Source organism: Pterocles gutturalis, unplaced genomic scaffold, assembly GCF_000699245.1.
Source record: "Pterocles gutturalis isolate BGI_N339 unplaced genomic scaffold, ASM69924v1 scaffold34501, whole genome shotgun sequence".
Classification (NCBI taxonomy): domain Eukaryota; kingdom Metazoa; phylum Chordata; class Aves; order Pterocliformes; family Pteroclidae; genus Pterocles; species Pterocles gutturalis.
In genome coordinates this window covers 28,250-40,768 of record NW_010104152.1, presented here as the reverse complement: position 1 = coordinate 40,768, position 12,519 = coordinate 28,250, and the positions used below count along the sequence as shown (strand labels likewise).

The 12,519-nt window shown below is 40.5% G+C and overlaps 2 protein-coding genes across 2 annotated transcripts in view; both read left to right on the top strand.

The window, feature by feature from the left end:
* Positions 1-988: 988 nt before the first annotated feature.
* LOC104471590 (spatacsin-like) lies at positions 989-4,021 on the top strand (the record flags this gene model as incomplete). The annotated part of the gene is made up of 5 exons (XM_010086972.1): positions 989-1,170; positions 1,965-2,192; positions 2,857-3,055; positions 3,617-3,758; positions 3,989-4,021. Coding segments are annotated over 5 exons (784 nt in total), but the record flags the coding sequence as incomplete, so codon positions are not given.
* A 121-nt stretch (positions 4,022-4,142) lies between these two features.
* Positions 4,143-12,519, top strand: part of SPG11 (spastic paraplegia 11 (autosomal recessive)) — a 26,119-nt gene continuing 17,742 nt past the window's right edge. The window contains 12 exon segments of the mRNA XM_010086970.1: positions 4,143-4,452; positions 4,737-4,882; positions 5,385-5,517; positions 5,885-6,040; positions 7,346-7,524; positions 7,695-7,871; positions 8,067-8,138; positions 8,566-8,693; positions 9,352-9,530; positions 10,003-10,210; positions 10,740-10,943; positions 11,833-11,939. Of these exon segments, the coding sequence (XP_010085272.1) occupies positions 4,143-4,452; positions 4,737-4,882; positions 5,385-5,517; positions 5,885-6,040; positions 7,346-7,524; positions 7,695-7,871; positions 8,067-8,138; positions 8,566-8,693; positions 9,352-9,530; positions 10,003-10,210; positions 10,740-10,943; positions 11,833-11,939 (1,999 nt within the window).

Below are 12,519 nucleotides of genomic sequence, written 5' to 3'. Positions count from 1 at the left end.
CACGGGAAGGGGAGGCCGGGAAGGGTCCCCTAGCGTCGCTCTGGTTTGGCGAGAGGCATGGGGTGAACCCCTGGGGTGCTGCCCAGGCGAGGGCAGGGCCTGAAGGCTGCAGGAGGCTGAGGGGGACTCTCCAACCCTGCCTGGAAATGGGATGCTCTCCCCTTAAAATCCCACTGCTGGACGGAATGTTGATTTATATCTACTTATATTTGTAGCTGTGGGTGTATTCATTACAGTAGATCAAAAAAAAAAAACGGAAAAAGGGAAGACAGTTTGTCTGTTTTTCTCAAGTTGCTCGCTTAAAATGTCACAGTGCCCTGGCAGCTTGACTTCCTTGTCTGTGGGTCAGGGCCAAGCTCTTGGGCGTGACAGAGATCACAAGATGTTTTTAATCTGCTTTAGTAGCTTTTAACGCTGAGTCAAAAGCACAGTCACATTGCATTTCAACACATCAGCAGTGTCAAGCAATACCAACGCTGTTACGGTGATCTAGTCTCGTGTTTCACTCTGCGCAATCCTAAGTGGCCTCTTATCTTTTCCCCTTTAACCTGCTCCCCTCTCCTACGAGAGCAGGTGTGGAGAGAGACACCTGAAGAGGTTCTCAGCCCGAGCAACGGGGAGGCCAAACATGGAAAAGGGTGATAGGCTCTGCTTCTTCCTGCCTGACAGTGCCTGTGTTCCTTCTCCTCGAAGTCCTGAAGCAGAGCGTCACTCTTGCGGCATGGGTCATGGATGACTAGAGGAAAGAAACACAGAGGGACAGAAAAACCCTGTATTCTTGACAGGAAGAGAAGTAGGGACACCTCGAGCATTGCCTTGTGTTGCAGTCTCTACTCAGGGTGAAATATGCTCTAGTATTGGGAGGGGAGGGGGTGGCAGCAGGATCAAGATTATACTGTCCATAATTAACACACTTCCAGAACTGTTCAGGGTGTGAAATGTGGGAAGAGAATCAGATCAATAAACATACTGAATGTTGTATCTTCAGCTTCGTGTGGGAGAATACAGAAGATGATCTGCAAGCAGACAAGACAAAAATACTGGCTCTTAGTAAAAGTCATGAACTGTTTGTCCATGAATTCACTATAGAAGATGGAAAATGCAACCCGATTTCCCTGCACAGTTGTAAGGAAGATACACTTAAAAAGCTCCTTGAAGTTAAAAACATTAGTGAGTAAATTTCGATGTGTATTCTGTATCTGAAATTATTACAGGTCTAATTCTGCTTCACCTGGTTAAACATATTGAGGCAGTAGGACTGAACACTAGGGAAGTGTCAAACACTTCCACACTGATTTAAAGTGATCAGTTGCAGTATTAATGAACCTGAAAAATAACAGTGGCTTTTCTGTATTCAAAGATGACATTGTTAGAGGGAATTAAACTGTTGGAGGGTAAGGTGTCTGGGTGATACAAAGTTAAAAATAAAGTTTAATAAAAGATATTCATGCAACCCTTCTATCTCAAACTTTCCCTTTAATATTGGAATTGATGGGAAGGAAACATGGAGATAGGGCTCCTCACTAATCCTGCAAAGGCTCATTATGTGTTTACCCTTGTGTTCTGTGATTAGCAAACTGAACGTGCAGTTAGCATGCACAGTGCTTACAGGACCTTTGATGGTGTACATGTCCTTAACCAGTCTCCATTGCCCAAGTATTTTTATTTCCAAAGATTGTAGCTTTTATTTTCAGTGCTGACTGAAATGCTATTTTGTGATGAATTTTTGTGTTCTTCGTAGCATTGTCCACTTAAAGAGCCTTCACTGTTTTAGGAAACTGTTCTAACATTAGTGCTCCTGACGTAGAAAGTGAGGTTTAGAACAAAGCAAGTCCCTGCTCCAATCCCAACTTTTATTAAGATGGTGGCAGCGACAATGAGTTTCAGCGGTAATTTTCTCGAGATATTTTTACAAATCAAAAGTATCAGATTGCTATAATGCTCAAATATCTTTAAATTTACAGGCCTGTCTTCAATTTTCTCTTTGAGGATACTGTCTTTTGAAAACAACAAATGCATTCTTCTGCTCAATAAGTCTATTGTTGTGCATCTTACCTTTCCTGGAAAAGAGTCGCCCTTAGAGACCTGTGACTGCTTTGCCCTTGATTTGCGTCCGCAAGCGTTGGAAAGAATAACGGATATGCACTTCTGCAGGGGGATCCTGTTCCTGTTGGATAGCTCTGGCTGGATTTGTATCCTTTGCCGCAGAGACCAGCTGTCAGTGGAAATGATCGGGAAGAAAAAGTTGGGTTTTTTTTTCTGTCAGGGTTAAGCAGAAATTTCTTAAAAGAAATTCAAGTGTCTTGTTTTGCAGGTGCTTCCAATAAAGGGGCTGTGTAGTGAAGTGCTAGTTATTGTAGTAAAAAATGCCATGGTCCTGTATGGGATGTAGTTTCTCAACATCCCACTGGCAATGTGGTTCACACTGGAGTCATGGTTGTCAGTGGCTCTGTTATGTGGATCTGCATACAACAGGCGTACATCTGCTGTCAGTTTCACAAGGTGCCCAGCTTTGTCAATATTTTGACACATATGTAAAAAGAAGCAATAAAGCCAGTTTCCTTTTTCCTCCCAGGTATATAAGTGGCAACATGTATTTGTGCCAGTTCACTTCTAGGTATGAATTAACTCTTTTGTGATGGCACAAGCTGTGTGTGTACAGCACCTGGCACAGTTCACTTTTGATGCTAGCCACACTTAGAATGCTCTTGTAAAACAAGCAATTGGAAATATTTTGTTGTGCAAAGACTGGCTTGGACCACAGAGTTAACGGAAATTCACCATCTTCCTCGCATGTGTAGTTTCTTGTTTCTTGGACAGTCTGAGGCCTGGTGTTTTCTTTGATGCTGTTTCAAGACGTATTTGACACCTTTGATGGTGCAAATCTAGCAAACATCAACGTAGCGCTCTGCCAGGGAGCTGTGCAGGATGGGGAGAGGAGTCCAACCATCGCATCGCCACTCATGGCGGTGAAAGTGTCGCGTGATCTCAGTGTTGCTGTGATCATCAGCTCTTCCAACTGCGCCATCTCCGTGGATCTAAACACATACTTCAGGTACGTTTGCAGCAGAATTCCTAATGGAAGGTTTTGAGTACAACTGACATTAAAAGTGCCTCCTCTTGGTCCTGTAGCAGTTGGGATGCTGGCAGCTTTTTATTTTGAGTCCTGGCTCTGCGGTAGAGTGGAGATTTCATATTTGGTTAAAGATTGCCCATTCATATTTGCTCCGGTTTATGCTCTGTCACTTTAACAAATAGAAAATCTTTGTGTTGGACTTTATATTTTTTCTAGGAGGATTAGGATACATGCTGTGGATTGGTGCCGGTGGTTGGTAGCACCTGTTAGAAATACTGTAGGGCATGGGGGTTGCTAAACTGTTCTGACACAGCTGCATTGATTTTGCTTGATAAGTGAGGGCCAGGTTGTAATTCAGAGGTGTTGTCCACCTCAGAGGAATTAGCACCAGGTTTTGATGGTTTACCTGAGTACATTTTTGTGAATGCTGTTCATCTGAGAGAAAACAGCTTCTCTGGTAGCTCCTGGAGGAGGTAACCATGAAGGAAAAAAAAAAAAATCTTAAATCATCTGAGGGAGGTGAAATTTATTTTTTTACAGACAGTTCCCTGGGCACTTGCTCTGTAAGAGAGATCCTGAAAATCTTCCGGTGAAGCCTCCTGAAGGACTAGATGAGGATGACCTTGCTAGTTCTGAGTACAGCATGGAGCTTCTGTCCTTGCCTTTCCACACAGACCGGTACGTAATGAAAACACTTTCTAAAACAGGCTGGGTTCTGCCTCCACTGAGCAATAAACTACTGGGTTTTTGTGTTGTTTTTTTTTTTAAATTTTAATTATGGCAAGTAAAATCAGCTCATTCTGCTTTAAATCTTTTGAATGTTAGGATGATGTTAGGAAATGGGCCAAGACAACTTTACATATGTTCTTGGAGTAATACCTGGTGTACAGGTAACTTCTTTCTTCACCCCAGGTCCTGGAGAGCACACTTGTCCTCACTATGTGACAGAGTAAGGAGAAGACAGCCAGGTTCTCCAGATTTGGTGAATGACTTGAATTTACCTTGGTATCAGTTTTTTACCCATCTTGAAGATCATGATCCTGAAATCTATGAAACTCCTGAGAAGATGGTGGCTTTTGTTCCACGAGCCGTTACGTGGGCCCTTTCCAGACCCTTACAAAGCGATGGCACAAACCCCAGCGATGCGAGACCGCAGTGGAAACAAATCCCTGTAGAAGCACCACAAGAAGTGGTGAAACTGGAGTGTAAATTGGTCACTGGGGTTAAAGCTCTGTTTGTAGTTTTAACAAAGGACAAAGGATTGACTCTTGCTCTCTGGGATTTTGAGTCACAAGAGGTGACATATTACCGCTTCGGCAAAAGCAGTGTTCATGTGGATTGCGGTGAAGAGGTGCCTTTATGTCTGCTTGTGACAGGTGAGGGGGGTTTGTGTAATTCTCCTGATGTAGGCTTCTGAAAAAAGCTTTTTTCTTTTTCTTTTTTTTTATTTCTTTTTTATTTCTTTTTTTTTTTGGTAGTGCTCTTCTTTCCTCTCTGCCTGGCTGCTGCTTGCTAATTTCTAACGCATTCGTGCCGAGGTGAAATCCAAATGGAGCCAGTGCAGCTTGGTGTTATTTTGGAAGAGAGGCAGTAGATGGAAGTGTTGCTGTGTAGCTACTTGCTGATATATTTTTGATTATGGTTTGATTCTTTTATTCAGAGCGTGGTCTCTCCTTAATTCTATTTGGTTTAACTCAAGAAGAGTTTTTGAACAGACTGATGATCTATGGCAGCGCTGGAGTCGTGGATTCTGTTTGTCACCTCAATGGATGGGAACGATGTTCAATTCCCATCCATGCGCTAGAGGTAAAGAAATCTGTTTCGTGTAACAAAAATGCTTCTTTACAGTAGACGTAGTTTAGCAATCTTAATGGTGGTTTTCGACACAAGTAAGAGTAACCTATGGGCAAAAAGTAGTAGTTTAGTTATTAAATAATCAGTAAAAAACCTGAGGATGGAAGGTGAATTGGTGGGCAGAGGGTCACAGCAGTTTTCAGTTGCTGTAAACTTATTCAAAGTCCTGGTTCTCTCAGTACCTATTTTGTATCCCAAATCAAACTCTAGTAGATTGTTGAGTTAACATTTTGTCTCTGAAGATACGGGGCAGGGTTTCTGCAAAGCCTGTTAAAGGAGCGTGGCAGGTACTGACCAGGTCACCTTGTTCTTTCAGGCTACAGGTGTTGCACACATAGTTTCAATTAATTTTTTTCTGCATGTATACTTTGTCACAGCGTATGACACTAGCAGTAAGGGTACAATGTATGTTTTTAGAATACATGCGTAATTGTTCTACTGCACGTTTGTCTAGGCTGGTTTGGAAAATCGTCAGCTAGACACAGTAGACTTATTTTTAAAAAGCAAGGAAAATCTTTTCAATCTGTCTGCACCCTGCTCCGGACCTGAACAGTCTACTGGTAGTGCTTCCCAGGCTTACCTGAAAAGTAAGTAAAATACTTTCAGCTATGTGGACGTTTAAATGAATTGTCTTTCTATTCATGGCTGCGTGTTTGTAAAAAGATTGAATTGCCTGTGCTTTTGTATGTTTGGATGATGCTATATCACAACTTCTGTACCTCTGGAAAAAAGAGTGAGATGGTGCGCGATGTGTGGGGTTTTTGTTGTGTTCTGTACTGGCGTCTGTATTCTGAGCATTTTGACGTGAAGGCAAAGCATGTTCCATGTGTTGCTTGACACATTTTAGAAGATTTTTGTAACATACCTTTATGACTTTTAACTTCGATTTTAAATTTATGGGATCAGTCATAGGGTAGAATGCAAATGTTTGAGCTTTTTATGTAAATATTGCAGATTTGGAAGAGCTGAGGCCAGCTTTAAACTTGCTCTGCTCAGCAATCAAAGAAAGTGATATGGAGCCTCAGAGTAAACACTTCTCTGAGCAGCTGCTAAACCTCACCTTGACTTTCCTTAGCAAGCAACTTGAAGAAATTTTTCTGCACACAGAGGGTAAGAGTACTCATTTTGAATCATAATGTAGTAATGTAATGTGTCATTGTTTAGGTAAGAAAACATTTTTTTTTAATTAAAAGCCTGAATTTGTTTAGAATAATAAAAAAAATTCTGCTAGAGTTAAGTGAATGAAAGATGTTACTTAAGGGGAAACATGAGAAATGGATCTGAATACAGGATCTGTGTTAGCCCAAACAGCTACGATCAGGCTCTCGGGTCAGACTGGAGGATACTGTCCACAGGATCATTTTGGGATGCCTAAGAATGGCAGAATGGGGCTTTCAGGCTGTTGCTGGATACCTGATAGCAGCGCAGTTAAATGGCTTGAGTTGAGCCCTCAGCTTCTCCTTCTTTTCTCAGTGCTGCCACTTGAAATATTCTGGCACAAATATTTCTGTGTCTGCAGAATGAAACAGACTAGTTTAAGAAACTGATGCAGCTGAAAAAAAAAAAAAGCCTACCGGTTATTTTTTACCTGGAGCACTTCCCAGTCTGGTTTACTGTGTGGCACCACAGTCACACGTCCCAGTATAACCCGAGGGGTGGCACAGAAGCCAGAGGCAGCGTGTGATGGGCTTGCAGACTGGCCGTGGCAGTGCGTGACTGCTTACGCTGGCACTGTTGCTGAGATGCTGCTCTTTGAGCTACAGCCTAAGAGGTACGAGAATAGAGTAACCGCTGGTGTGCTGGTGAAGTGTTACAGTGACAGAATCCCGGAGGACAATTCTGTTTTGCTAGAGAAAGCTATGGAAGGTAGGCTGACACATCCTAACACACAGTATGCTCTCCTGCTCCTGAGTTGCTGTCTGAGTGCTGCTCTTTAGTCTGTGGGCCAACAGGCTGTACGTGTTAAAGCGGAACTGATTTCTTCTGGTAGTAAATGATGCAGACCACTAACTTAATAATTTTTTCTACATGATTTTTAGTATTTGTTTCTTATTACATGACTGTTGTGTTCAAAGTCCCTGCATTTTAAATGGGACTTATCTGATGAATAACCAGTTGGATTAATACAAAATTTCAGTTCTCATTTACTTGTCCCTAAAGGGGAAAACACATCAACGAGGACAGGGGGACCTCTCTGGAGCACTGGCAGGATTGTGGCTGTATCTTGACAGCATGCTGATAGTGATGGGCTGTGTCAGTACCCGTACAGGTCAAATTGTGATACAGAGCTGGTGAGCTCTTTCCTCTGGGGTGTGTTCTGTTTATTAGTCAGGAGAATGCATTCAGCATTGCTAAGTGTTAAAAATGCTCTATTCTTCATTTCTGTTTAACAGTTATCTTCTATGCTCTTGACAGAACCTGATGAATTCCTGCAGAAGGGTGCAGATATTTTAACTGATTACATTATTAAACTCAGAAAATTTCTGAGAAGATATCCTCGACCACAAATAAGTATGGCACACACAGAAAGTGATCTTGATGAAGACTTACTGGCATTAGAAGAAAGCCAAATGTGGGAAAAACTGACAGCAGAGGTAAAAATGAGTAATCCTTTTTTTCACTATTCTTATTAAATATAGTTAAGGAAATTATTAATATGGAAATTACTTTGAACTGTTGTTAAAAAAATCAATATAGGGATCATAGAGATAGTAACACTGAAAATTAATGGGATCAGTTTGTTCTGGATTTTTTCTCCTTCTAGGAAGTCATTGCTGAGGCCATCTTAAGCAACAAAATGCTAGAGGCCCAGGCCTTCTTCTACATGCATCAGCATCCTGCTCAAAGTCTTCAAGAATTCATTCAGACAGGTTTGAATCTGGTCTACGACCGTCTTCTGAAGGGCGATACCAGAGAGGCCTCAGAACTTTTAAGAAATATGGTGAGAGGTGTTCAGCAAGCACGCTGATAGTTACTGACACTTCTTTGTGGCTAAGGAAATAAATGAGTGCTAAGAGTATGGGAGAACTTAGCTGTCTTACGGATGTATTGTGGAAAGGAAGCGGGTGCGTTTATTCTGTCAATGCACAGCTGCATTTCTACAGTTTGCGTACAATTAGTGTCTTCTTTTTTTTAGGGCTTTGATGTGAAGGAGGAATTGCGTAAGATATGTTTCTACACAGCTGATAAACACGTACGAGACTTGTTGGTAAGTGTAGAAAAGGCTTTTTTTGTCTAGCTGATGTTCTCAGGTCTGAAGTGTGATGCGTATTTCTGCTGACAGGAGGTGGTGTATTGAACACGCTTGCAGAGTGGGAACAAACGGGTTTAGTTTATATCCCTGCAGTGGGGGTGCTGAAGCATGTCGTGGACGTGCCAATATTCTTCTGTGTTTGCAGTTAAAGTAAAAATTGATAAAAATGTCATTTCCTTTTCCTGGCTCTGATCTAATTCTCACCTGGTTGCCCACAGTATCATGTTCTGGCCCTCGTGAAATCTTATTGTATTGACCTCAATGCTTCCAGCATTTCTTACAGTTGGTTAACTCTTTGCACTTGCAGGATCATTCACAACTTTAATATATTATAAGTAGATAAAAATTGTAATTGGAGATAATACTTTAATTTGAATTAAAGGTGAAAGTTTTACGAGAAGAAAATTATTTTTCTGAAAAAGAGAAGAAAATGATAGACTTTGTGCATCAGGTTGAAAGCTTTTACTCGGAATCCTTCCAAGAAAATAGAGAGATTCAATCTCTTTCCAGGTAATGTGGGTTATCAGTTTTAATTATTAATTAATAATGCTGATCGGATTTAAAATATGCTGGCTTCTGCATTCTGTATGATTTACTGCACTAACAAATACAGCCTTCTGTAATTTCATTAATTTCACACCAGTCTTCATTTGTAGAAATAAGGGTCAGTGTGGGAACTGATTACTTTTCTCATTAATGTGACAATTGCTGTCATGTTCTTTCCAGACTAAGTCATGATGTGCTATCATCAGTGTAGCGAAGGTATTCTGTTCATGTCATCATCACCATAACTGAAGTATTTTAATAACAAAGGATGTTATAGGAATTATTAATCAAACGAAACATGTTCAGATGAACGTTTGCTCTATTTTTGATATGATATCCATAACATAGCAAACTAAAGTAACCTAGAAAAATTATTTTCCAATTAAATTGTTGTAAAAATGATACCATACTTACAATTTGCTATGTCAGTTTTGCAAAAATCAGTTAATTGCTCTCATACGTATTCTCAAACTTAGCTGAACTAAGTCCCTCTGCCATGCCTAGAACTCTCTTCAAAATGGACTAGCAAAATTTGTTGCTCCTTTCATCATCTTGTGTCTGTTAGATTGTGGACGGGTTTTTAGAGTACTAGAAAATGTTGTAATGCAGTACTTCATTGCAGTTTTAAGAACTGGAGAAAGGAACAAGACTTTTCCGGACATACGGCTGCTCTAGACTCGTTGTTGAATTGCGATAGACACCAGGCTCGCAAGAGGAGAGTCACAGTGATGTTTAACTGGGCTGAGTGGTGGGATGAGCCTACTCAGGAAATGATTCTTCTCTCCAGAAAACCATGCCAAGGCAAGTATTCTGCCTAAGGACTTTAAAAATTGTGAAATAAAAATCTGTCTTTGACTTAATGTATTGCAATTGTGTAGGAGTGGCATTGATACAACAGAAGTTGTGTGCTGCCACAGTAGGTCACTTCCTTTTTGTCAGTGAAAATGAGCAAACAATACATTTCCTCCTATTGCGTTCTGACACGGATCTGTGCTTTTCTGGTAGAGAAAAATTTGGGATTAGTGGAAAGGGATTTGTCTAACGAGTGGCCATTTGTTGTAAATGTCGCACTCCGCTATGTGTAAAGCTTGTCACGCTGTGATATAATATTTAGCTTTTCCACCAGAAGCTCTAGCAGGCTGTAACAGTAGGCTTAATCTCAGCATCATATTTGCAGCCGTTCGTTCAAAATGCACACATGTATAAAGAAGTGTCAGTGTTTCCTTCAGCAGTGTTTGTGCTGGTTTCATCAGTTTGCCTTTTTGAAACACAGAACTCAAGACGTGTAGTCCTGAGGTTCTTTGGATGCGCTTGACAACCCAGCATGATTGGCTTAATATTTGTTCCTGGATTGAAGAATCTGAGCCCAACCAGGCTTTGTGTGGACAAGCGAACTGGCCCCCTCTTACTCCAGACGTTATTGACCGGAACACGTTGTGTAGCAGCTATATGAGAAACGATATCTTGAACAAGCTGGCTGGGTACGTGCCCTTAATGCCTTATACTAACTTCCTATCTTACACGAAGCCAAAATCGGGTAGTTACAGAAGTATGTGTTAGTAAAATTTTTGATACTTACTAGTCTTTCTGTTGTATTTATTGCCCTTTCTTGAAACAGCACAAATCCATTAATAAATTTAATTTTAGTCTTGTACTTGTACTTGCACTTTCCATTATCTGAAAACAGTAAGAAACGTGAGAGCAGTAGAAATCCTCTGTCAGCCCCTTGATCTTTCATAATGGTTATATTCCTGATGCCCACTGTAATGCAAGGGAGAAAATTCTAAACATGTCACTCCTCACACCTTGTTCTCTGCAGTGAACTGCAGGAACTAAGACATTGTTTGAGCACTATCAAGCGTATTTTGGCATGTTGTGTTTGCCTCAGTAGTGAAGTAATCCCCTCGAAGGAAAGGTCTGCTTTACAATTTTGAGCTGAAAACACCCTTCATAACTTCTTAAAGATATAACTGTCTAATCAGCGCATATGCTTTTTCTCTTTTCTGATAGAAATGGAGTTTTTGTCTGTTCTGAGTTGGAGGATTTTGAACTTCTGCTCCAAAGACTGTCTTACCTCGGGGGAGTATTGCAAAATCCTCACCCTGTTCCAAAATACAACGCTGCAAGTGGTTTGGACTTCCATGCTCGTTTTGTCCTTCACTGCTTAGAACATAATTTGCAGTATCTGCTATACACTTACTTAGACTATTACAGGTATGAAGGCTTTTTGTCCCTCAGATCTCCTGTAGATGTAAAGAATGAAATGCAATTTTAAGAGTGTTCCTCAGCCCTTGCTGTTTGGCGAGAAAGACTCCAGCAGTGGGTCTGTGTAAGGTTTTATGCTGTATTTTGAAGCTTTATTCAGGTTGTCTTGTCAAGATTAATTTGTGTGTCTGTCATCAAGGGAAGGAATTATCGTTGTCATTAGTATAATATTATAAGCAAAACAGTCTTAAATGCAGCCAAAACAACTTGTTCTTCAGGAACTCTCTCACGTGAGCACAGGTATGAGTTCATTCTCGATAAATTCACAAATAAATTACTGGTTTCTATCTAAATTAGAATTAGTTGGGATTTGAAGAAGAAGGAAGTATTAGGTACTGGAACTATATCAATACTTTCCACTTAGTGAATACTTTGCTATTAAAATTTCTTAGCTGTGACTCCAGTCTAACAGTGTAATTATTAAGAAGGTAGAAGTTGACCAGAGAAAAGCCAACAAATCTTTTTTGCTTTTTTTTGTTTGTTTGTTTGTATAATCATTTTTAGTTTACATAAAATATTTAGACTGTGCAGAGTGGTATTTGTGAATCAAGTCCCTTCTTTGGAAAGCGTTTGGGGTTGTCAGATCTGGAAACTCTGATTTACAAAAGCGAGCACAGAGACATAATTTTAAAGAAGGGAGGTGTCGGAGATCTGTCTGCTAAAGCTGTACGTCTGGTAGAGAAGGGAGATGTGACTTGGCTCTTTCATAAGAATGGATGAAACAAGCCACTGTAATGCCAAGTCGCATGCTCTTGATTTTTAATGCAGTGTTCTGCTGGGGCAGAGGAGGGTTACAAATACTGGATTTTCACTGTGCTGCTACTCCTCTTATTTCCAGCTTAGATCCTTCAAATTGCCCTATTTTGGATAACAAGGAATTGCACGAAGCACATCCCTGGTTTGAATTCCTTGTGCAGTGCCGAGGGGTTGCCAGTAACCCACGAGGTAGGAGTCTGGCCTCGCTCGGGAGGTGACCCACTGTTTGTGCTGCTAGTCGAGTATTTGGCACAGCTGAGTTTAATTCTCTGCTCCAAACTTTTTTTTTGACGATAGCAGATCATTTACATGTGCATCAGTTCCTCAGCTCCAAAATGTGGATTATAATTCTGCTTAAACTGTACCTAAAGATTTGGGGGCTGTAGAGATGTGAGAATTATTCTGTGTATGATTGTTATTACCTCCAATTTGATTCTATTCCCAACAGGTTGAACAGAAGGAGAATTCACAAGAAAATGCATATACTATTAAAATTAAGGCTTCCTGTAGTTCACATGGTGCATTTTAGTTTCTCTGCCCCTTCAATTATGCGCTTGCCTTTTTTTTTTGGTTATTGTCCTTGAAAATCAATAGAATTTGTGCCCTTACCTAATTTCATTCATTTTTTTAAAAAACATTTCATCTTTCGTAGAATCACACATTAACAAATTATAAAAATAAGACCAAGTGAAGGTTTTTCAGAAAGTGTGATCAGTATAGGATAAGGAATTGAACCAATATAATGCTAAACTGTGGAGCTCGATCCAAA